The 27112-nt window shown below is 30.9% G+C and overlaps 1 protein-coding gene across 1 annotated transcript in view; it reads right to left on the bottom strand.

The window, feature by feature from the left end:
• Window positions 1–18767: 18767 nt before the first annotated feature.
• LOC142322714 (glutamate receptor ionotropic, kainate glr-3-like) overlaps window positions 18768–27112 on the bottom strand; it is a 164075-nt gene continuing 155730 nt past the window's right edge. The window contains exon 12 of the mRNA XM_075361790.1: window positions 18768–18795. Within this exon, the coding sequence (XP_075217905.1) occupies window positions 18768–18795 (28 nt within the window). The remainder of the gene's footprint in view (window positions 18796–27112) is intronic.

The following is a 27112-nucleotide window of genomic DNA, read 5'->3' as shown; positions in this document are numbered from 1 at the left end:
ATGATCCAAGTAGACACATTCCTTAGAACCTCGAACTCGTAAGTTCGTTCTCTCAACGTCCGTAAGTAATATTGATTTCTCCTACCACTCTTCTTATGGATATCGCATCCATAAGAAGTGGATGAAGATCTTCTCCTTATCCATTCCTAAAAACAACACTTACAATTAAATTAAATTAATTCAGCAATTCCGACTCCCTCCGGAGAAGGGGGCACATTGCTCCCTCCAAACAGTTAGTACCCCGTTGTGTCGTATTCCTGCTAGCCTATGAAGCGTTAGCACCGAAAGGACTTCAGTGGACGGTCTGAAGGGGAATCACGTCGGGAGGGCAGGTTTTAAAAGACTAGCCTCCCGCGGTCGGACCATAAAATGGGTTCGAGAACGCTGGTAAAAACGGATTGGAATGCTAATAAATCCGTCCTTAAAATATAAAATAATATACAACTTAAAACTTGGACCCGTCATTAAAAATAAACCCTTAAACACGCCCGATTATAGAATCATACAGCAGCAAGGAACACTGTCCAGGTTCTGCGATTCGTAGGGAGAATTTGTGAAACTCCCGCCACCTTTGCATTCCATTCCAATCCATCATAGAGACACACGTTTGAATCATCAGTGACAGTGTATACGTCACTCTCTTATATGATTCTCCTTCTCGTCTTCCGACGAAAGAATATTGATCGATTGACGTGAAATGTGTCCCAAGCATAACAGTAGGTCTTGAAAGAGAGTTTCAAGTTTTCCCATAATCTTCATCAAAGAACAAAATAAGACTTGGTGTCAATTAAATGGGTGGAAGAGAAGGTTAAGAAGCTTATCTCCTTCGCCACGGTAACTGCCGCTCCTGGGCATAAGCGACCTAGTCCACTGCTACTTGTTCAGATTCCGGCTCTCAAAATTAATAGGGCCACTGACAAGGTGGTCCCGATCACACCTGGTTCGGGGGCTTCGTCAGCAATGGCTGAGCTAACCCTGAAAAGGTCCTGTACCCGAGGAAAGAAAGGTACCAGATTTCCCGGGTCACGAAAACAAGATACAACGGCGTCGTGCTGGAGGTTATAAATGAACAGCAGGTAAAGCGGCTGCTGGAAGCAGACGTTCTTAAAAAGAACGGGCTGAAGGCTCAGTTGCTAGCCAAGCGGAGCCCCTAAATATTGCTCTACGATTTGCCGAGGGCAACAAGGGTAGAGGAGCCTTCGGGCCATACACAGTCAAATCCTGTGTTGACTATGGCTGCTGAGGACTTCCTGAAGGAGACCAGGGTTGTCCGGCAGTTGGGGCGGAAAGAGGTCCCAAAGAGCCGCTGGATAATTGAGACCTTGGTGGCGGGTGGTCAGCTGTTCCTTGTGTGGACCTCTTGCAGGGTCGTCGACCATACAGAAGTACCCCGGTGCTTCAAATGTCAAGGCTTTGGTTACAACTCTCTCCGCTGTAGAGCACAGTCGGGTACGTGTAGTTTTTATCAAAACTATGTCGCAGTATTTGTTTTATTTAATTCTTCCTTATAAAACGTCCCTTTTACAATCTCATTTTCCCTGTCTTTTAATACATATGTGATTGGTATTATTGGTTTCAAGCGTGAACAGTAAATTCTTCATTAGTCCAGTTCGGTAAGTACCCTTTGGCAAACACCTGTGAAGGTGTGTTTATATTTTCCTTAGCTTCCCATTTCTACACTACTGTTTTGCTATATGTTATGCTAATATGTTATGAATATGATATTTTTATCATTTTTAATGCATTTTAAACTATAATAAATTCGATTTATATGATTAAATTAAAATTTAATCATATAAAAAGTGTCCATGTATATGATTAAATTAAAATTTAATCATATACATGGACACTTTTTCATTGTTACTTTATATATATATATATATAATATGTGAATAATGAAATTAAATTATGAATTTAAATAGAAAAGTTAATAGGCAAAATTGGATCATCCTTGGTGTTTTATCGTTATTATGTGGTGGTGTTAAGTTTCAAATTTATCAACAAATATAGTGCAAAGTATGTCATTGGTCTCAATTTTTTATCGTATGTAATTTATTTCATTTTTTTGTTAATTACAAGCATTGCACACTTAATATTAAATGGCGTTATTGAGGTAAATTTAAACTAAATATTTAATAAGAAACAATATTAAAACAATTTAAACGATATTTAATAAGATGGCATAATATGTTTTTATAGGCATACGTATTTATATAAAAATAAGTACAATATATCACCTCAGAATTAAAAAACCTTCTTTAGAATATACGCGAAACTTAAAACATATCAGACAAAAACTTTATAATATATACAAGAGAAGAGATGTTATTGACTCAGGATATGAAATTTTAAGTGAAAAAGAAATACCAGCTTATCTTAAAAAATAAAAAAGATATTTATTGAAGTAACTTAAGAGAAGAGTGTGAGTTTTGACCGGGAAATGATGTAACATACAAAAAAGTAGATGTAGTGTTCAAGAAATGCTTCGGATTTTACGAAAGACAAAAACCGAAGTGATGAAGTTACTACTGTTACAAAATATTCGCCAGTTTTCTATAGAAAAAGAAAAGAACTCTTAAGTGCAAAATCAAATAAAATACATCAAAAAATAAAAACTGATAAATGGAGAAAAGGAAAAACAAAATGAAAAGAAAAGCATCTATAAAATTATGAACAAATTTTTTTCTTAGTGCATTAGTGTTCTAATAATTTTAACTTAATACATACTTTTAAAGGTATTTGTCACATGTTTAATACATTTTTGTGTTCTTCAGGTGATAAATCATGTTACACACCAGATGTTTTCTGCATTTTTTTTTAATAAAAATTAACTATAATTTAATATTTTCCCTAACATTGATCTAGCTACTTTGTAATATTTGCGTTTTTTCTTTGCATTCTATCACTGAATTCTTCAATTTCATCATCCTAAACGTCCCTGAAGATATTAAATTATGAATATTCTACTGTAATGGGTTATAACCAAATTTAAACGAAAATATGGTAAATTTAAAATAGTTTTGTTAAATGTAACACATATATTTTTTTGATTGTAATATTACATAACTTTAGGACAATATTGAGGTATCGGTAAAAAAAAAAAAAAAATTTTTTCTTTCGGATAATTATAATTACTGATGTTTTGAAAAATATGTTTATTCTGTTATACAGAGTGAATCACGAAGAATGTAACAGACATTCAGAACATGTTTTCCTGGTGAAAATAAAGTAGAAAGTTCATATAAACTTACGTTTGGGGAAATATTTCGTTAGCGAGTGTCGGTTCGCGAAAGTTTTTACCCTGATTTCTGCGCCTTTAGTAAAATTAAGCCAAACTAAAATTCTTGGGACCGAAATTAAGAGGTAAATATAGTGGTAAAATATTTAATTCTTTTATTTTGTAATATTAAAAATTTTGTTTCGTTTAACATATAGTTAAAATCTGCCACATTTCATATGCTTTGTTTTTAATAATCTTCAAAATTCTTACTTATGTATTTAGTTTCTTGGACTTTATTCAATAGCATTTTACTAGTTATTAGATTCTCTACTAGTTTTTTTTTTTAACTCTTATCTGTTTGTTATCCATTTAACAAAATTATTTTAGCCAAACATAAAATAATATATTTTTTGACCCCCCAATCTTTTGTCTTTTACCACAAGATTTCTCAAAAACTAATAAAAATACAGTACTGAGATCAATCTTTTTTTTTCACTTTTTCAGGTCAGGTTTCATAAAAACATAAATTTACACCTTATTTTGGGTCCGAAGAATTACAGTCTGCCTTAATTTTACTAAAGGCAAAGAAATCAGAAAGAAATTTTTCTCCAACCGACACTTGCTAACCAAAGTCCTAATCTATGTTTATATGAACTTTCTTCTTGATTTCAACCAGTTGAGCATGTCCTGAAAATTCTTAACATTCTTTAAATCACTCTATATAAAAATCGCTATTAATAATTTTTTAGTGTTGCGGTATATATGTGAAACCTCGTTTTGTTTTTTTTTTTTTTTTTTTTATAACTCTGAAATGGTTAAACTTATAATTATGAAATTTGGTGTGGTTTCTTATGTGCCAAGAAGATTTTTTTGATCGGGTAAGCTAGTAGGGAATAATGAAAGAGTTCTTTTTAATCGGAAAAGGTTAGACTTCATACAAAATTTACTTATGCGTATTTTTTTAGTGTTCAAAACAAATACTATTAAAAATCATTCCATCCAAAAACAGAGCTTTCCATTAGTAAAATTTGAATAGTTTCTATTTCATTTTACCAACCTGCAATTTTTTTTCTTCTAAATGTGGTTTTATCGAAACAGAATTTTTTTCAATTTTTATTATAAAAATAAGAAATTTAAATAAAATAAAAAACCATGTAATTTTTTCAATCGCTCCAAGTATAAATTTTTATTTTTTTATTTTAAAGGTTTTGCTTTTATATTATTTACTTTAAAGGTTTCATAGACCATCGTAGTGGTTGGAAATCATTTTATGCTTTATAGAGCCTAAGCAAAATTCATCTCGCTATTTTCTATTTTTTAATGTTTCTTTATGTTCTACTTTGTTGAAATAGCGTATATAACGAGTATTTCTCATCAAAAAAAAGTACATAATTTACTGCTTTACACTATATAACAATCCAATATTTCTTATGGATGTGACTCGAAAAGCATCTTGAGATAAAAGAAAAGTAATCACGGTTGTTTTCTCTGAATATAACAATATTTATTATACAACCACCCCGTGGTGAACCGAGTAAAGGTATTATTGAGCTGAATATTTTTTACATTTTAGTGAGGCATGGCATTTTTATATACAACCGTTATTTTTCTCAGTGAGATAAGAAATCAATTAAACCACTTCATTTCCCACTTTTCATACTAATCTTGGCTTGAGATATTTGATGTTCTCGAGAATTATTTAATTTTGTTTTTTTTTTTAGGAGTATTTCGTGCAGTGTTTGTTAAGTCAGATTAATTTTGAATAAAATTGATCTATTCCAAGATAATATTGCCACACAACAGGTTATTTTACTATCAATGTCAGATAGTCTTGTCTACTCTCAGACTACTCAGTTCTGAAACGGGAGCTTTTGTTAAAACTTAACAGCCCAATGTACTTTGATAAAACCGTCACTAAACCGTTTTAAATAGTTTTTGTCTTTCTATTTATTCTTCAGAAACTAGACTGGTTTTTTCATGAATGGAGTAAAACGAATTAATCGTTCAGCAGTGTCAGAATGGGAAACATACTGGAAAAATTTGAATAGTCAGTTCGGGTTATAAACTGTTTTTAGTATATAAATGTATGTAATACGTGCAACTAGGATTTGTAAAAAAGAATATTAACTATCTACATATTCCTCTTGTGAAATATATAAAATAGTTGAAATTATGAAAACAATTAATTGTTTTAAGCTTTATTTAAATAATGCATGGAAAAAATCGTGACTTTCGCAGAAAAATAATTTAATTACGCCTAGAACTGAAAGTACAAATATTAAACATGAAAGCTATTTTTTTTTTTTTTTTTTTTTTTATTATTATTATTAAATTCGAAAATTAAAAATCCTGTTAGGGAAAAAGAAAGGATTTTCCTCCGTTATTTTCTCTCCATTTATTTTGTACTTATTTCCGACAGAAAAATTTTTGGATTATTCCTAGGTTTAAAAAAAAAAAAAGAAATGTGAAAATAAATAAATATGCAACAAAAAAAAGTAAAACTTTTTTAAATTAAAAAAAAAAAAAATGGAAATTTTAATGATTAAATACAAATTAATGAAAACTAAATCTGATATAATAATATTTGAAACATTGAATTCTGATATATGAATACAAATATTTACTGGATAGGCCGAAAAGGGGGAAATATCTTCCAAAATTACTTAAAACACATTGCGATCATCCATTTCATTTTTTTCAGCGATAAGAATTTACATAAGCAGCTGTCCAGAAATCTTCTTGCTATGCCTGATTTACGGCGAATTTTATTTTTGCTGCTTCCCATAGTATTCTATTTTTAGAGTATACGCTCCGTAAGTAGATAAATGAAATTCTGTGAACATTCCCAGAATTGTGCACATAACTCCTGTTCAAATTACGTATACCATTGTTTGCCGCCCACTGATCATGTATGATTATTGAACTTTGTTCACTGTTGTCTACTTCAATCAACAGGACAATTATCTACTGCGAAGGTGAAACTTTCCCCCGTTTCATAGCATTACTCTCTGAACACCCATTACTCCTGAGGGACTCTGCCGACGTTGTTTTTCCTCCTTACAAATAAAGACTCGTCGGTCCTTACTGTCAGACCCAGGACACCAATTACACGATTTGATTGTAAAAGCTTTTTGACACACACTTCTCGCTGGTAATTTCTCCAGTCAACAACTGTATTGCGGTTTATACTTAATTCGTAATCACAGAAGGCCTCAGTCGTCATTTCACGGCTCAGTGAATAAATAAATGGTAAAATTTTTTCAAGACTCAACTTAGAGCCCTGCAACTATGTTTTGGACTGAATTTTTATATCGACTCGGCATTGCTTTTTCTTGCATAGCTACCGTCTCCGTGATTCAAAATACTTAACGCCGTGTCAATCCCCTGATTACACAGTTTGTATTTTATTAAAATACTAAAACGTTGAAATAAATGAGCACAATTTAATTTTATCTCTCGATAAACCAAACGATTATATTATTATTATTATTGATATTCGCAGAAAAATTCATAACGATGCCGAATTGTAATTTCTATTACTGTTACAATAACAGTACAACACTGCTCGAAAAAGTACGACATACTGATGTAATTTTTAAAATAAATATTCAACAATTTAAATAACAGTGCACGCAGTACAATGATATAATCAGACAAGTATAAACATGCTTGCTAAGATCTAAGTAATAATCTGTACTAACCTCTTGATGGGGACAACCTTAAACTTAGACAGATATAATCATAAATTTGAGTTATAAATTTCGTTAATGCAGTCTTTTATACCTGCAGCGATAAATGTAATATAAATCTCGGCGTAATGTCGTTCAACATACTGGGAGGGGGTTTATAATAGAGAACGACCAAATTAAGCAAATGAATAATTAGAAAATGATGCTGACGGCGACAGTTTTTTTTTTCATTTTTAAGCAAGAATGAAATTATAGAATTTTAAAAGGTTGCGTTACTAAGAAATATTCGACAAAAAAAATAACAAGGCAGATGAACAGATTGTATATCATCTCTAGGCAGAATATTTGTGAAGTTTTCACTTCATTAAGAGAATTCGGTAGTTTGGTTACGAACATTAAACTGGATTACGTCTGTGGAAAATACTTTTTCGGAAAATAGAGAGAAATCTTTCAGTATCAGAAATTTAGTTCAAAATTATTAGGCTTTGGTCAAAATACTAGGAAATATCAAATTAAATTTCATTTGAAAATAAATCTATTTATTTAAGATTACTTCTAAGATAATAGCGAGTGATGGAGTTGGCTGGTAATAACTCTTCCAGCCCTAGCCGGGAATCAAACTCTAGACTTTCGATGCAGAAAGCAAACACCGCCTAAACCACTGAGACTGTCAGTTTTAACTTTCATAAAACAGTTTCGATAGCAATAAAGTACAAAATCATAAGTTGAAATGTTTTTCTTTCTAGTATTAAAAATACAATGCCGTCAGTACGGGCCTGACGGCGGCTGGCAGAAATTTTTCCTCCCGTACGGAAAAAAAAAAAAAGTATTAAAAATACAAAGTCCGATTCATATTATTACTATTATTGTTTATTTAACAGTTTACGTTCAAAAAGCTACAAACTGAACTATTCTAATTAGTTTAACTATGTCCTAATTAGTTTGTAATAGAATTTCTTCTCTAATGAAAACATAAATTCTATTTTTGTTTCACGGCTTTCTTAAATCGTTGTTAAACTTTTCTCTTTATAATTAGTTTAAAAATAAATTTAACTGCATGTTTATTTAAATAATTACGAAACTATTATACCGACGATTAAGAATTGAAATTTATTTAATTATATTTATTCATAATTTTATAATTAGAAAAAAGTATTTTTTATTTAATTAAAAAAATGAACTTTAATTATAAATTATCTTCACCCCGAAAATGCATGTAAATGTATGGAAAACAACTTTGAAATTTAGGCTAAAATGAAATATTACAAAGCACATATTGTTTGTTGTCGGTAACTACGGAATCTTGCGGGAAAATATACGTGAAAACTGACGTATTTACTATTACTAGTTAGTTATACATAATGAGGTATTGTAATCTTAGTGTAACAAATTTACCGTTGTTTGTCGGTTGCAAATATTATTCCTCTTCGTGACAGCGTCATGTAACACCTTACCCTATTCAACACCCGTTACTCCCACTACCTTATGTACTTACAGAAGGTTCCTGTCTCTCACTCTCAAGTTTTGAAGTAAACATTTGCTGATTGCTTATGTGTTTGGTAAATGGGATCCACTTACTAGTGTTTAACAGACTACGTTCATCCTCTTACTTAACATTACTGTTACAACTAATCCCACGGTAACTTAGAATACGTGTTGTATGTCAAATAAATTTCTAACATCGTTCTAAGACTATGTAAGAATATTATTTCATTCCTTATTTTCAACGGTGAAATTTAAAGTCAGATTTTAGGCTGTCTAATTTAATTACTAACTATATAGTCTTTTTTTTTTCATTTTAGTTTATTTTCATATAATTTTTACTTTTCCGTCTAGATAGCGCTGTAGCCGAGCTATTGCTCTAAAAAAGAAAGTATTTCTGTGTAAGTTGGACATATGCGACTTTCACCGGATGACATTTTGACACCTAAGGAACCCAAAAAACTGGATGGAATTTTCCTGATGTTAATGTTCCTATGTACGTGTGTTCAGTGTTGGCTTGTAAATCACCTTATATCTTCAGAACTACTCGACCGATTTTGACCAAACTTGGTCAGATTACTTCTATGTATGGAGTACTGATGCCATTACATTTTCAACTTTAAAGGTTAAACGGTTGAGGCTGTAGAACAAGGTTACCCTCAGTATCTCGAAATTTTGCCTAATTAAGGTCATATTTTTCTTAGGAATATTTAACAATTAAAAAATAATAATATTTGTAAAAAACCATTTTTGCTAAATCGCACCCCCACCCAAAAAATGCTTTAAACTACTGTTTTGAAGTCACAGGTGAGTGGTAAAATTAAATAAATGAAAAATACTTAAACTGAAACAAAGTAACTTGGTCTGGCTGGGTCTCGAACTCGATCGCACGGTCGACTCGGTACCTGGTGTGTTAAGCCTCGTGGCTCTCCAGTCTGCCGACCATACAAGCAAAATTTGTACAATGTAAGTTGTGAAATTACATTAGTTTAGTTAGTGCCGCCTATTGCCGCTAGTACCGTCACACCCGCGCGAATTAAATACGGTATGTCTGCGCGCTTTAGTTAGAATCATTCAATTAAATAAACGAAAAAATATTATATTTGAATAAAATGGTAAATATTTTAAATTAAGTTGTGTGTGTAAGTCGTTCATCAGAAACAACCCACAGTTGCAGGGCTTTCTCGGAACGTGGCTTTGCCGCGTGACGGGAAAGTCCTACATCTGTGTTGTCAGCTTTTTATAATTGTATTTGTAAAATAGAATATTTTATAATTTAAGCAACACAAATCTATCTCAGTTGTGATTTATATATAAAAAAGGTCATCTTAGGACCATGCAAATATCTCTTTTTCTACCTATTTCTCTTTTTCCATATGTTTCCCTTTTTTTTGTTATGGCTTCGTTTTTGATTTGTCCATTTTCTTATTCTTTTTTCTACCACATGAACTTCTATATTTTAAATTATTCTACAGGAATTATTTCTTTCATAATGGTCCTCTTTGATGCATATTCTTTGGAAGTCCTCTTCTACCTGTTTCAGATAATTTTATTTGCTTTTCATGTTTCACAGCTTGTTAAAGTAATGTTTTGTTTGTTTAAAATTTGTTTATGTAATGTTTAGGTCTAATTCTGATCATGTGTCTCAAGAAATCTAACCTTCTTTTCCTTATCGGTGGTTGTAGGTCTTCTTGAATTTGATAGTTCTTTTTGATGGATTTCTGTCTGTATCCTTCCTATTTTATTTCTGGACCATGGATTTTCTAAATAAGATTCTTTTAATCATGAGTCTCTCTCGCGAGTAATTTGATGTAGATAATGATTTCCGTCTTGGTATAGACTTTACCCTTTATGGTAAAGAAGTACCCTTTATTGTAAAAATTGTGACTTTATTTTTACTTATTTCCACTTTTCCCATTTTTCATCCTCCTCTGTTTCCTTTCCAGTCCCCATCGCACCAATTTCTGTTTTTCACCTTCTCCTCCCATTCATCTCTCTTTTTGTACTTATTTCTTCTATTCAACTTCCACTTTGATCTCCTTCACTCTAAGACACAACAAGAAGACAAATTAAAGGAAAGAGTTATGTTATCATTAATTCTCCTTGATTTATCTGCCTCACCTCCCATAAAATTCTTCTACTTTACTCATTCTAATCTCCTTCTCCCTTTCTCTTTTCTTATATCTCACCCTATTTTCCTTTTCGTTTTCTTTAATTCATCATCTTTATACTCCTCCTTCTTATCTATCCTTCCAATATTTCCTTCTCTTTTGTTTCCTTATTTTCCTACACTTCTGTATTTTCCTGTTTATTCTTCATTAAGCTATTCACAAATTAAAAATTTTGATTTATATATTCGTATTCTCTTCTCTTTAATTTACATTAGCTACTCTTTCATTCTTCTTCTTTGTCATTACCATTTTATTGCGTTATTTTCCATTTGGACCGCCGTTATTTTCCATTTTTTCTTTTTTCGTTTTACCTATTCATTTCATAAAAATATTAAACCAATATTTCCATTGCGACTTTTCTAAGTTTATCATAACCTATAATTAAAAATTAGTTATTACTTTTTCATATATAGAGAATTCTTATTATTATCTTTCAGTACCTTTATACAGTAAAAACAATTATAAATGAATACATTTTTTTTTAATTACATTGCTGTTAGATAATGTACTTGTTATTTTATATGAATCCAAGGAAACATTAGAAAAATATACCATCCCGTGGTATACTTTTTTTAATTCTTTTTACTTATTCCTTTTTTATTCTCATTAATATAAGCAATGTTGATAAATATATAAAATATAAATAGTGCTTTTTATATAAAATAATAAATAAATTAATTTGGAAGATATGTTTTTGCTCAAAAAACCGATTGTCGCTTCAAACATCTGAAAGTGTAATTTAGCTTAAAAATGTTTAAACCTTATACTTAATATAAGCTTCTTACGTAGGTTTGATAAATAAAATTAATCTCAATCAACATAAAGAGAGCGTGGACGTCAAAGAGATACCCCCATGAAAAAATTTTAGGGTGGGGTAACCATTTAATGTTCCAATTAAAATCTTTCTCAAAATTATATTTATTAAATGTAAAGTCAAAAAGATTATTTGATATTGGTTCTATACCGTTATTCAACAATCAAGCTTCTGTATCGCTAATGATAAAATTACGTTTCCTACTAATTCCTGTTTATTTTTTTTTCCAGTAATAATTTTGTTACCAGCTAATGATTTATTTACAATATGGTCATATGTTTTGTTTATATGTCGAGCCAAACAATTTTTTATTCTAGTTTCAGTCTTTCTTCTTCTTTTCTGATTTGCCTAATTTGCTATGTCCCTTTACAAGTCAGTTTATAAATGGCTGCCCTTTCGGAGGTTTAATTTTATCTTTAGTGTTTCCAAGAACAGAGTCCAATCTCCTAGACGTAGCCACAAAGAAATCTTGTGATTACTTTGTGGCTGTTTAATATAATTTCTTTTCATTTTAACGTTACCGTTAAACTTGTGATTTTATCAAACATCTTTTACCTATTTGCTACATAGAGAGCAGTACACAATTTCTACCGATCCTATTCTCTACTTTTCTGAAGTTAGGTAGTTAGTTTATCTGCAATTCTTAAATTTTTATCGATTCTTTTTTTGTTTTTTTATCTATTGACTTTCTTTTTAAATCATTAAACTCACCTGTATCTAATTAAATTAATTTCATTGTGTTAAAATAAATCAAGTAGCACTCGATTTCCTCTATGAACCACCACTTAAAACCTATCATTTTATGTTGCGTAAGGTGAAAATAATCGTTGGTGAATATTTTATCAGTGTACTTATCTTTAAGTATTAATTTTAACTCCGGAAATGATGTTAATTTTCAGGTCCGTAAGTAACTTTATTCTTTTACTAGTTTCGTTTAATCTTTTAACAAAGTTTTCAACATAGCAATTTAAAAATAGTAAAAATATCATCCATACATACCAAGCAAACTTGAGGAAAATATTGAAATCTTCTTAACTTTCTTTTCAATAAAAATATTTCCATAAAAATATTTTCAAAAATGTAATTCATTTCAGAAACTTTTAGGAGAACTCTTTATCTTTAGGCTAAATTGTAGCTTACTATTTTTTTCTTCGGTTTTATTGTAGTCTTGGTACCAAAAAAACGTCTGCTCCGCAGTCTACTTACCCAGTTCTATCTTCAGTTCTTTTAATACTCTCTTGGACAATCTTCCACTTTCTTTTTTTTCACTCAGTGACGATATTACAATGTGTTGGCTTAATACATCATACGTTCACGATGTATTAAGGCAAAGGTTCTCATCCGTTCTACCATGAGTCTATACCATATTAATTATTTCCTTTCTGTTTCATTTACTCTCATTTTTTACTTCCATCTTTCCCCTTATTTCTTCATTTTTTACAGCCGTATAAAAAAAATTAATATAAAATTTTCTTAGGGAATAATTCATTATATACATGTCTTTGATCAGTAGAGAAATAATATTTATATATACTAAATAATGAATTACACTACAGCAGAATAATTTATGTAATAAGTTTTTATCTAAAATAACTGACATGACATTCTTGCCCTTTCTGTGTATAATTTAATTAAAACTTTTCATAAAAAACATATTTTTTAATTATGATGAAGTAGTACACATTACGAACACGTTTATATAATAAAAAAGATTTTGAATCTATTATTTAACTTGTTCTGCTGATAGTATGCATTTAAATATTTAACAATAAAATATAAATATCTTATGTCAAATACTAACATAGTAGTTAAATAAGGATTTTTAATTCATATTTAAATTACAAATACGGAATTCTAACATAAAATAAAATAAAAACAATGACTTCAGAACATAACAATTATTCTAATGAAATATACTATTTAAATAATTCAAAATCATTATCCTATTTCTTTTCCTTGCAAATACAGTATAATAAACAGAGTATAAATAAAAATATAAAACGCTTAAAATTAAAAAAACGTTATTAATAGTTATTTTGAAATCAAATATCATTTATGTTTATTTAATTAAAGTTAAATTAATTATGATATACATATATATATACAAAAGTTTGTTTTGAGAAAGGCAACTTTGATGTCGGTTAACTTTACTACTTATTGGTACAGTATTAACTAAATGTTTAAAGTTATCTAATTCAAATAACTTAATGTATGAACATATAAAGTTGATAATCAAGAAGAACGATTATTGCATTTACAAACTGGATTAAAACATCACTCTTGATTTACATAAAAAATAAAGGAAGTGTTTTAATTAACTTATTAAATTAATTTTTAATTCTAATGTCTATGTTACATTTGTTGTAAACGGAAAGTTTAAATAACTATACTCTCTATTGCCCTCTATGAATGAAATTAACTTGGATCTTGGCCTAACTATACCGACGCAGGCGCTATTATATTAACTCAATTGAATTCATCAAACTATGAATACCGAGATTCTTTATTTTTTTCCCACCTGCCAGGCAGGACCCACGTGAGGATAAACACAGCCTGGGGTAGTGTCCAGTACTCTAACGAGCCGCCCGCCTACCGGCTGTAAGTCCGGCATGAGAGGTAGGCCCGCCAGAAAGATCTTGATTTCCTTGCCCCGCTTCAAACCCCCGACGCAAAGCCACTAGGTCCGACAAAGTTCTGCCCTGCGAACCCACCCCAGGAGCCGGGACTCGATCTTACCTTGCCTGCCTCAAACGGAGGCAACCCGAAGGTCACCTCTGCCGGGACTCGGTCCTTTAAAGCCTGCCTCTAACAACCACGACCCACAAGCCGTGTCTGCCGGGACTTGGTCTTATCATCAGCTCCAGACACTAGAATCCCCGTGATTCATTGCCGACGGCCACCCGCAAAAGCGTGGTCAGACACCGACTCCACAAGGGGCTGTCCAGCACCCAAGAGCTACCCCATCTTTCACAGTAAAGAAATAAACTAGAACGCCCCCATGCAGGAGAAACTGGAAGGCCAGACACTGGACAACAGCCACTCTCCACAAAGCCTGTAGGCACCAGAACAACAACACTACCTCAAGCAGCACACTCATCTGTGCGATGATCTGCTTTCCCGCAAAGAGATTCTTTATTTGGCCTGGCCTCGCTTATATACATTTTTATTAGTATTCTCTCTGTATAAAAAATTTAATATTCTTAATTCAGTTCAAAGCTTAAAATTAAATAAACAAATTAAATGTAAATATTAGCTTCAAAGATAAAACTAAAAAGACATAATTCGTGTCTTAAATAAATAATTAAAAAACTATTTAATTAATAAATTAAAAGACTGACCGCATTCTCACTGACTGACTGCCTTCTCACTGTCTTCTAGCCCCTGATTCATCTGATTTCTTAAGTGGAGAGAATTGAGGCAACAGTTGTTAAAATTTCCTCGGTGCCTTCCACAAAAAATAGTCACCCCTTTTTGAAGGTGAAAGATTGCTGTAGTAATTTTTAAACGATCCTGCTACTTGAAAGACTTAAGCATCCGTTTTGTCCCCGAGAAGCCCTGTTTAGTCGTCCTATTCTCTGTTCTCCTGTAACACTGCCAACTCCTCCCTCCTGAGACACCTCTTCTTTGAAACGAGGTTCATTACTTCTCGTGGATAGTATGCTTCACCTTGACTTTCATGCCTGTCTCCAGGCTGTCTCCTGCAATACCGAGGCCAAGGTTTTGGTCGCATAGTCCATATCAGCCGAGCTTTCAACTCAAGCAGTTCATCCTCGATCCAGCTCCTGTAACACTCCCAATCTGTCCTGCTGTGTAAAATCGAGGGTTTTTTCTTCCTAACCATCGTGCTTATAGTGAGTAGAACCGGCGAATGATGTTGAGCCGTAATTTATCCTCACAGAAATATATGAAGACAACACACCGGAAGTCACATAAAAGTCTAATAAGTCCGGTACCTTATTCAGATCCGATGGCCAATATGTCGGTTGTCATCTGTAAATCACGTAGAGCATGTCCGTAATTCTTCCTTGGGTTGTTTTAAGTCGCGATTTCTAATCAATATGTTTAACATTCTAGTTCCTACCTGCAATGAAACGCCGGCCCAGTGGTTCAAAAATCTCGGACCGTCATTGATGATCCAAGTCAAACCTCAGCTAGTCAACTAATATGACTTCTTGATGAGAAGGAGTGTGCCCAGGAATCCATTTAGATGGGGGTTACATCCCGCAAGCTGAGAGTTTACGGTATTTAGGTATTCACCGAGATCGTCATCTAACATGGAAGGTTCATATCAAAGAAAAAAAGAAGCAGGTAGATATCAAATGAGCTGTACTGATAACTGTTAAAGCTATACTGTAGATATCAAAGGAGCTGTTCTGGTTAATAAACATGAAATTGGAATTGCCCGTATCTCAAACAAGCTATTATTGTACAAAGTGTTCATAAAACCGATTTGAGCGTACGGAATCCAACTTGGAGTACAGCAAAGACCAACAATATAGAGACCATTCAGCACTTTCAAGATAAATTTGCGAAATATTATTTACTAGCCGGTTAGGACTCGCTTCGCTGTCTTTCACGCCTTGCCAGTCTGGATCCCCGCTGTATGGATTATCCTCATGCTTGTGAGAGTAAAACTGATAAATAACGAATAAATACTCTTCATTTTTTTTTTTAAATAACAGTGTATTGATCAGCATTAGTTTTTAAACTTTGAGTGATCTGAAGTACGAGTGTGTGGGTTTCAGAATAGTCTTCCATCTTAAAAGTAGTAGTTACAGCTGGTTACTGCTCCTTACTGGTAAAAAGTATTTTACATGGTTCTTAGCGTTATCCGACAAACAACACGAGGATATGACCGTATTTCATTCCTAATTTTTTCTTTTTTTTGATGTATTTTAATCAAGTAACCGGAGGCAGGTGCAGCCAGTCGCGAAGCATCGCGTCGCACGCATAGTAACAGTGTCAGGAGCTATGTTTGTTGAGCCGCCGCGCCGTACATTTTCGAGCCTTAAAGCTAATTTTATCGATAATTGAAAGAGAAATCGAAAAAGATAGAAAACGTTTTATTAGAAAATTTAATTTTAAATACTGCAAGTGATCTTCGAATTCGATTTGACCAACGGTTTGACCATAGTAAAGTTGATTAACGGAGGATTACCGCAAGCCATTAAATTGGTCACCATCTTGAAACAGAGAAATATTTCGTATCGTCAATAGTCCTGTGTTCTTTGCAAATATAAAAGCTATGTTCACGCAGAATTTCATATACTTGTATATAAAATATCACATCAGATTATATTAAATGCTTTTTCTTATGCGTATAGAATAATTTGAATGCAAATTTTTCAACCTAAAATTTTTAATTAATATTACCATAGTAATAACAATTACAATAATGAATGACATCCTAATTTTAGTGTAGCCTAATTTCCTTTATTAAATTTCTGTAACATTCTGTACACGCATAAAATACGCAGCTCGCAGTCTTAACAGTTATAATACCGTATAAACGCAGTTCAATATGTTGGGTAAGGTCACGGCTGCTCTAGTGCCTCGTCCACATTAGGTGTAGTTAATCACCCCCAATCAAATGTTCAAGGTTATGTTACTGAAATTAAAGATGATTTGTTAATCAGTTGTCGTAAAGAAATCTCTAAAATACCACGTTCTCACATTTTATGTCTTATTAATCTATTATGTGAATTTAAGATATATATTTTATTCATATTATCCTAATTTCAGTCGTAATATGTAGAAACACATATAACAAGTCCGGTACCTGAAAGAATACACTTTTTTTACTAAACGACTTTGTCTTTCAGTAAAGAATGTGTATTCTTAACTAAAAAACGCAGAATACACATTTGTTTAAACCAGTAAGCTAAAGACGCCAAGAAAGCTTTCACTCAACTGACGTTCATAGAACGTGTCATATATTCGTGAAACGTTGGTTGATGGAGTGAGATGAAGTTAGTGGTTTTCCTTTTTAAAAAATAAACTTTATCATCTTAAATATCATAGAAATCAGTGCAAATTTGTAAATTTGTCATCCTAAAATAGTCGTCCTTTGCCGTCTGCATATGATATGTACCAGTTGACGCATGTCAACACATCACGCAGTCATCACATCAACTAAAGATGATTCAATAAATACGTTGGATGACTGCCATTGTGTTAGTTACACATATATGTTACGCGGCATTTACGACTGCGATTCTTATTGAATTGCCGTATTGGTGGTATTTTAAGAGATGTGGCTAAAACTAACAAAAAATGTTGAATATTTGTTTATTCTTTATGTTTCTATTATTATATTTTCAATTGTTTTTGCATTTTGGATGGGAGTCCTTTATTCAGTTATTTGCTATTCATAAATACAAAGGTATATAAAATTAACCTTTTTACTATAAATAACAGGTGGCACAAAAGAAGGAAACGGTTTTTTAATATTTACACAACCAAATTTTTAAATTGTCACTTATTTCGATGAAGAATCATAAACTACAATCATGGAGAATATTTTTAAGCTACTGGTCAAACACTTGGTTCGGGTACGGGTCAAAAATGACCCTCATTTTCTGTCTCGGTATGTTGAGCTCTTTCTAAAGGGTTTTTCATGACGTCGGTTAAAACATTTGGAGTTACAGCTTCAATTTCAACTCTAATATTGTTTTTTAATTGTTGGTTGGTGATTGGCTTATTAACATGTACGTTCTCGTTTATATATCCCCAGAGAAAATTATCTGGAGCTGTTAAATTTGGGAAACGAAGAGGCCAGTTGATTTCAGAGTTCCTTAAAACTATTCATTCGCCAAAAATTTCCCTTAAGATCTGCATACTGTCTCTGGCCGTGTGTGCAGTGGCTCCATCTTGTTGAAACCACATCACTTAATTGCTGCTTAGCAACAGCAGGTCTCAGAAAAGTTTGAATCGTATGCCAGTATTGCTCGGAAGTTCCGATTTCAGCATCCCGGTCAACATCTTTGAAAAATTATAAAGTTATAAAGTTATTCATGAAGTTTTTATTTTCACGTACCATTTCTTGAAACTGTACAACATAATTTAAGCGTTGTTCAAGGTCTCTCGTCTTCAATTCTTGCAGATGTTGATTTTATACGAACACTCATGATGTCCTTTACTAGCATTGTCTGCAACGATCTTCAAGTAATATTTAACTGAAGAAAACGTGTTCGAGTTGATGTTTCTGGGTTCTTCTCAACATTATTTTGTACTCGTTGAATATTCTCTTTACTTTGGGCTGTACGTTAACTTCCGGGTTTTGGCACATCCCTTATTGAATCTCACTGTCTAAAACGTTCCACCAAGGCCTAATCATGTTGAATTTCAAAATAAAATTTTATAATTTTTGTTCGCGGAGCAACCGTGAATCATTAATTTGCCATATCTCCTTTATAAGATCTGAAAAAACAATGAACAATATCAATTAAAATTAAAAAGTTATGAGTTTTTTAAATCGCTTGCCTTTTTCCCCATCCTGTGTTTATTTTAAATATCATTTTGTTCTATTTTGAAATTCTTTTCTAAAAAATGTATTTTTGCACCATATTTTTACTTTTTTGCGTCCATTGAGTATCTTTTGAGCTTATTTGAGTTTGTTACCTCTTAAGCTCGTTTCCTTTTTTTCTATCTGCTGCTACTATATAAAATTGACTGTGTATTTTTCTTTCTAACACTAATTCACAACATAATGTTACAAGGGAATATGATATATAATTTTCTTTGGAGTGAAAAATATTTCTTGACTGACCAGAATTCAAATGCAGAATCATCGAATTAAAGTCATAGATACCATACATCGGCAACGGAGGTAAATATAGTTAAGCTATAATTTAAGATCGGCGAATTCATTTTTAAATAGTATTATCTGCACCATATCCATCCCCATTCTCTTCTACTTACAACTAAATTTTAAGTTCTTGATACTTCTCACTTCATTTTAGTTGTCAGTAATTTTTAATCTTTTCCATTCTCTCTTCTTTTCATCTTTTACTGATCGCTGTGGCAGTTTAATCGATCCTTTCCCACTCATGTTACGTGTGTCACAGCCAAATTATTATTGTTATTATTATTTTACTGGTTTATTAAATTCCCTAGTTATTTGCTATTAAAAATACGCATTTTTTTTAAATTTTGTAAGATCTTCTTAAAATAAAGTCGTTTTAAACAGCTAGTTCCATCAGTTATATTTCCGGAAAAATTTTATTACCGTAATTTTTAAATATTACTTTTAAGCTAGATCATAATTTATTATAAAACAATAGTGCTTTATGAAACTCTTCTGAAATCTTTTTTAAAATGTTCAACTTTAAAAAAGTATTTTGCATTTGTATGTCAGACTAGCTAGGGACATTAATAATAATAAAAGTGTGTTAACCTGTCGGCAATGTTATATCTCATGGCTGCCTCTTGAAATTATTCAACTAATTTACATGAATAAAAAAAATAGTTATAACTCTAATTTATGTCCATCCCTTTCAATTTTTAGTCAAATAAATTCCCCAAAAAAGGTGGGAAATTTTTCATCTCAGTATTTTTTATTTTCTCTAACAACGATCAATTCAGAATCATTAAACAGAAATTGTTTTCAGTTTCTTCTAAAATAAGCATAAAAATTAGCGGACAGTTTTTACACAATACTAAGTTTGCTATTTGTTTTCTCCCTTTTATTTAACATCCACAATAATACAATGTTTCGTATTAACTCATCCTCCATCCATTCTTATTATCTTTATGCAGTTGTTGTTTTGCAAATCATTCCAGAACAACAGATCCAAATAGATAGAGTGATTTTTTGAACAAAGGTCTGTTGAAACTATTGAAAAAGAAGATTTTTGTTCGAAATACAAGACAGTGTGTTCCATTATAATAAAATCTTTACATATACTTGTATATGCGTCAATGAAGTAGTTTGTAAAATGTGCTAACTAATAAGTAAAAAGTTATTGGTATAAATAATTAATATTAAATTGTAAAAAAAAATATAAGTTAACGTAAAGTAATATTCATTTTTTAAAGAAATGAATAAGCAGTTTTGTACGGTTAGTTTGGTTAATTATTGGTTTTATTAGTAAAATTATTTTTTTTTTTTTTTTTTAAGTAAAAGATATTTTTTCCTTAAAAATTGAGTAGAGAGAGAGAATTATGGAAATAATTAACGTTTCAGGCTAAACCTACAGTCATATTTTGTAATTTCTTTTTCATATCCTTTCTTATTTTTTCCCCCTTTTTTTGTATATTTATTCTTTTTGACAAGGAAGGTTAATTCATTTGAAATGAAAGAAAAAATATCTCATGCAGTAAAGTGAAAATATAAGGGGTTGAGTGCCACTTTTTATACAGGATAGAACACCGACCCTTTTTTTTAAACTCCGCAGAGTTTAGCGCATTACTTGGATATTAAAAATTCCAAATGGTAAACGTTTTTTTCTCTTCTTGTAAATGAAGATTCATGAAATTGTAAATTAGAAAATTATAGTGCGCATAATGGCCCCATTTTTTTATTATTTATTTGCACACAAAACACATAGATATATTATCAAATAATTATTTTGTAATTTTATTTATAAAAATTAAATGCGAGTGATTATATATATATTTATTTATGTTCACATTAACTAACTTCTGGTGGTAGATGTAAGGATGTGATATCCTTAAAAATTATCAAAATTTCATTTGATCGTTTCAGGCCATAAAAAAAGTTATTTTTTATAAGTAACAAAATATTATAAATAAATTTATACTAATTTTATTTTAAATATTTAATTAAAGTAATTTATTTTTATTTAAAAATTTTAAGTCCAGGACATTGATGATGATAGATAGTACACCAACAATTTTATACTAGATTTTTCTTCTCTACATTAGATTAATGAACTTGTAATCGTTTATTTGTAGTTATATTAGAATGTTTTACGTCGGGCATGTCTTCCTCTTGATCATGCAAACCTCAACCGGTTTATGGCGTCATCAACTAGTCTTAACCAAGCAACTCTATCAATTGTCCTCTATCTTCTGTTGTTCCTAACTTATTCAGATCTTAATAGATATTAGAATAGAGTAATAGATTAGGATAATGATCTTATCTATGTAATCCCCATTTCAGTTTAGGTCATTCCAATGGTATGTAATCAACCTTTCTGACTTGCCAACTCACAACTCTTTCAATCCTGAATTCTATTGTTTCATTACTTTTTAAACCAGCCATCTCAGTTTTCGTGCTTTGATATGTGGTACTATATCTGATTTCTTCTACGATTCTCTCAGTTAATGAGTCGGTTAGTTTTTAACTTGTTGCAAGAAAAATTTATATAGATTTTATTTTTTCTCCTTCCCCTATCAGCGTTATTATAAACTGAATCAGAAGTATTCTTTAGTACTTCATTTTCAAAATTTGTCAGCCATCTTTTATTTTTCATTTCAGTACCATCTTTCTACTCATATAACAGATTTGATTATCGCGGTATAAAGCAATACTCTTGTTGCTAGCCATTTGTTAATCCTGAAGATAACTCAGATGCAGCTTTCACTCTGTAATTTATTTCCAGATCTTCCAAGTTTCTATAGTTAAGTACAATCCCTAAGTATTTCAACTCTGCATCTTCTCCAATTGTATTACTTTCAATTATTATATTTTCTAGTTCGTCCTTAGACTTTAATTTTTTCATTTCACATTCATTTTTTTTCAAAGCTCACTTAGTTTTTCAAAAATCATTCCTGCCAACTTTTTCAAGTCTTCAGTGTTCTCAGGAATCACAATTACTTCATCTGCATAATGTTTATTTTTTTGCCAATCCCTACTGTAAAATCCCTCTTGCTTATCTCTTCAAATGCCGCTTCAGTACCAAAATTAAAATGCTCAGTGCATTTTATTTCAATTTTATTTCAAACATAGTGGAATTGTGGAATTCTCTATATTTATATTTATTACAGCTCTCGAAATAGGCATGACCTATTTAAAATCATTGAATATTTTTAATTTTCTTAATGATGAAGATCTTATATTTTGGAAATTTCTCTTTGAAGTTAGCTTGTTCTAAAATATAAATTCCATATTGGGTCTAAATTCTTCTGAATTATTTTAGGGAAACAATTGAAAGTCGTATTTAGTAGTGAGTGACACACCCCTATAGTTGTTATAATCCTGTTCCTTTCCATTCATTTGGTATTCTGTTCCTCCTGCATATTATTTTAATTAGCCAGTACAAATCTGTAATCAGACAATTTTCTTTTCCTTTTAAGATTTTTCTGCTCGTTGTCTACTCAAACCTAAGGCTCTGTAACAGCTTGATAGTTCCTTCTCTCATAGGCAATTTTAAATATGGTTCAATTTTTTTAATATTACGGGTTCATCTCTTATTAATAAGGAGGTTTCCTCTAAATTTAACAACTTTTTAAATGCCTAGTCCAAAAGGAAATTTTTTTCTAGTTGAACTAGGTAAATTTTGGATCCAAACATCCTGTTATAAAAATTGCTAGTAGTAATATAAACTTAGGCTAACATTATGACAACTAATGATGCCAACAATCAATTAAGAGATAAATTCAGATGAATACTCAAACACCTACAATTTTAATAAGGTCTTACTCGTTAGTAAGACCATAAAACAGGCAGTTTTAATTATCAATATTAATTACAGTAAAATTTCTCAAAAATACAAAGTTACTTTTATTAAATATTGTTTGAAACAACCAAAGTATAAAAATTATAAAGACGTAAATAAGCTTGAGGCTTTACAATGCTAAAAATATATATGAATGACAAAGAAGATACTTTGCAAAATAAAATTACTCATACAAAATAGATTATAATAAAAAGTTAACACCAAATTTTAATACCTATCTTAAAAACAATTTACTTAATAAAGAGTAAAATTAAAAGGTATGGCACTTTCATATCAAAATTTTATGTAAATAATTGTAGAGAAATTTACACTTCATAACTTAGTAATGAAAAGCTATCTAACAATTTTGTTCCATTTACTGTATTTGAATAATTTTCTCACCGTAATGAATAGTTGAATATTGTCCGTACAATCACGCTTTTGTGGAAATATCTTTTCACAAAAAATAATGAAGAGTAATGTGCGGATTTAATTTTATTTTGTAGGTTTTATGATTGAAATATCATCTAGCTGCCAGTTGTGAACGTCAAGAAATTTCAAATTGAAGAACATCCAATTATAAAATAGTTTGCATTGGTATTTCAATATTGACGGATAAATATACAAATGGTTAAAAAAAAATACTTCATTGCTTTATATTATATTTAATTAAAAGAAATCTCAGAAAAAAACGTTTTCTTGAATTCAGGAAAAAGATTAATGAGAAACTTAAAAATTCTAACGGGAAAGGAAGGAGAGGGTAGCTAAGAAAAGTGTTAAACATGGTCAATAGTTAGCCGAATTGGAAAAAAGTGTGTACTCGCACAAAGAAATCCTACATATATAATAATAATAGCCATGGCGTAAAAATATTTATACAATCTATAAATATCGTATAGGTTACGATAAAGTCTAATAAATATATTTTCACTTCAGTGAAAATATAGGCTAACCTGCCATTCATTTAAATGTTAAATGTACATAACTTTTGTTGCCTAAAAGAAACATGCCTTTTTTCAATTTTTTTTATTTATTCATTGAAATCTGCTAAGCTTTTTTTCTGCTTACATCAATACATTACTAATATTATTAAATTTTTTTCTAATATTATATCTTTTAAAAAATTTCAAATTATTAAATTTATTGGCGTTTTCATACGTATTTCAGTCGAATAAACTTCTTTCTGCTATTAAATTAACTCCATACCCTTAAAAATAACTTCTTGCGGTTACTGTATAATTTTAAAAAGCTTCATATTATCGGCTGCTTCTTCAGAAATATATTTTATATTTATTGATGTAATATAGATTATTATGAAAGATATCGTTAAAAAATAATCAAAATCAATTTTAAAAAAATTATACATTTCTAAATACTCAAGTATTGACTATGAGCTGTTTAAAAAGTACTGACTGTAAATTCAGATCATTCGAATACAAACATCGGTTATTTTATTTAGCATTTATTCACTAATCATTTACTTACTAAATTCAATACAAAAATCAGTATTAGAGTAGTATAAATGTACAGGGTTATCATAAAAGAATGGTGCCGTTTCAGTAATTCATATGAAGATTGTAGGGAAATTTCTAGATGTTATATTGGTATCCCTGAAAGCCTCCAACCCAAAAGTTTGTTTATCAGCAGTTGTAACCACAACGTCAGTTCTTGTATTGTTGTTGCGGTGAGTTTAGTGAGTTACTATGTTCTCGGATAAAGACAAAGCAAAGTGTGTTTTATTGATGGCTGAATTAAAATCCGTAATTTTAGTTCAACGTGCGTTTCGACGTAAATTCGGAAGAGATCCACCACACAAAAATGACATAACACGTTGGTTCAGACAATTCGAAGAAACTGGATCGGTTAAGAAACAGAATCAACCAGCAGACCAAGTGTACCAGACGAAACGGTTGAACTAATTAGACGATCGGCAATTAGAAGTCCTGGGAAGTCCATCCCCCGTCTAAGCGTCGAATTAAGTATTCCAAAATCAAAAGTTCACAGTTTTACATAAAAAACTGAAATTACACGCTTATAAAAACCAGATACTGCAGGAGTTTAAACCCGATGATGGTGTAAAACGTTACAATTTCGCTGTTGAAATGTTGGACAGAATAAGTGAAAACGAATCATTTTTAGATGATATAATTTTTACAGACGAAGCTACATTCCATGTGAATGAATGTGTTAACAGACACAATTCACGAATATGGGACTCTGAAAACCCACACGCAATTATTGAGAAACAACGCGATTCGCCTAAAGTTAATGTTTGGTGTGGTGTGATGAAAAATCGTGTAATAAGACCTTTCTTCTTTGCTGAAAAAATAATTAATGGAGTTGTGTATCTTGACATGTTAACCAACCAATTATTGTTTTCCTCAGCTGGATGAACTCGAAAACATTCATCAACTTCATTTCCAACAAGATGGTGCTCCCCCGCACTTCAATGCATTGGTCACGGACGCTTTGAACGAAAAATTTGGAGATCGATGGATAGGCCGGCAAGGACCCATACTTTGGCCTCCAAGGAGTCCAGACCTGACACCTTGCGATTTTTTCTTGCAGGGGTACATCAAAAGCGTTGTTTATACACAAAAAAATTCGCGACCTAAACCACTTAAAAAACAGGATTAATGAAGCAATGACAACCATTAATGAAGTAATGTTAACAAATGTTTGGAGAGAAGTTGAGTATCGTTTGGACATTTGTCGAGCGACTAAGGGCGCACATATTGAAATTTATTAATTGTGTAAAAAAATGTTTGAGACGACAAATTTGAAAAATAAAAAACATAAACTGAAAGTAATTCTGTTTTAATTTAAACCATGTTCAAAACCGCACCATTCTTTTATGGTAACCCTGTATTTGATTTATAATTTATAATCTTCTGTCAAAAGAAATAGTTTGAAACGATCAAATTTATAATAACATGATAATTCTGAACAAGATAAATTCAACATTACAATGAAAAAACCTTTACATTAAGGATTAGGTAAAAAAATATGTAATATAAATTATAAACTGGCAATACATAAAAAATATTTTTTTATTTTTTATATTTTTATTTAGGAATCTTTTAAATCTATAAAATTAGTTCTGAAAGTTGATATTAAACGTTCATAACAATAATCTAATTATAAGTACTTTATTTAAACAATTTCGAATAAACCAATGACAGTTTAATGTATTATGAATGAAATATCAATTATTATAAAAAAAATTATTTTGAGTAAAGTAATGAAATATAATAATATATTTTTAACATCCAATTTTATTTTGTTTAATGTTAACACTGAATTGAATCTAGAACATAGATATAGGGTATACATAATATTATCTAAACAGATCCTTGACAAAGAATTCATAGTATTAAAAAAAGCTGGGAAAAATATTGCATGACTTTCCTGGTTACGCCACGCCGGACAAGTCACGTTTACCAAAATAAGATTTAAACATCAAAATCTCCAAACCTCTAATAAAAAACTGTTTCACATTCGGAGTTTGCTTATTCTATAGGGAAAATTTATTTTTACAGAAGTGATCCTTCAAAAAAAATTAGTTTAAAAGAAAAATATTGATAAAAATGAAGTATAACTTTTATAAAAGTAATGAAAAAAATTGCTCTCATTTTGGGTCCGGAGTATATAATAAACAAAAAAAAAACATTTTTAATAATAAATTTAAAAAATTAGGAGCCAAAAAACAGAATCTATGTTTTTTAGAGGTGAGATTAAATTTTCAGAAAAAATATTCTAAAAATATTCGTATACAGGTTACACTTAATAAATTTCTTTAAGTATAGTCTCTCTAATCTAATTAAGGCTAAAATAAAAAAAAATAATTTTTCAAAAAACGTTTCTGCGCTTTAGGTCCGTAGGTTAATTTTAAAAAAATTAGACATTTCTTGATAGGTCTATTTTATATTAATGTATATTATTATTTCCGGTTATAATATCTTCCTCAATTTTTCCTTGAGTAATTTTCATGGAGAAATTTAAGTATAATTTTTATGAGTGTTTTTTTATATATTCTAACATTCCCATCGAGGCTTCGCCTGCGCTATTTGGTTGCTTGCGTTTCCCGTCGCGGTCTGGAAATGTTTAGCCGTTCA

This window comes from Lycorma delicatula, chromosome 4 (genome assembly GCF_047948215.1).
Source record: "Lycorma delicatula isolate Av1 chromosome 4, ASM4794821v1, whole genome shotgun sequence".
NCBI classification, from domain to species: domain Eukaryota; kingdom Metazoa; phylum Arthropoda; class Insecta; order Hemiptera; family Fulgoridae; genus Lycorma; species Lycorma delicatula.
Note: the sequence above shows the minus strand (reverse complement) of the source record. Positions and strands in the feature narration are given on the sequence as shown.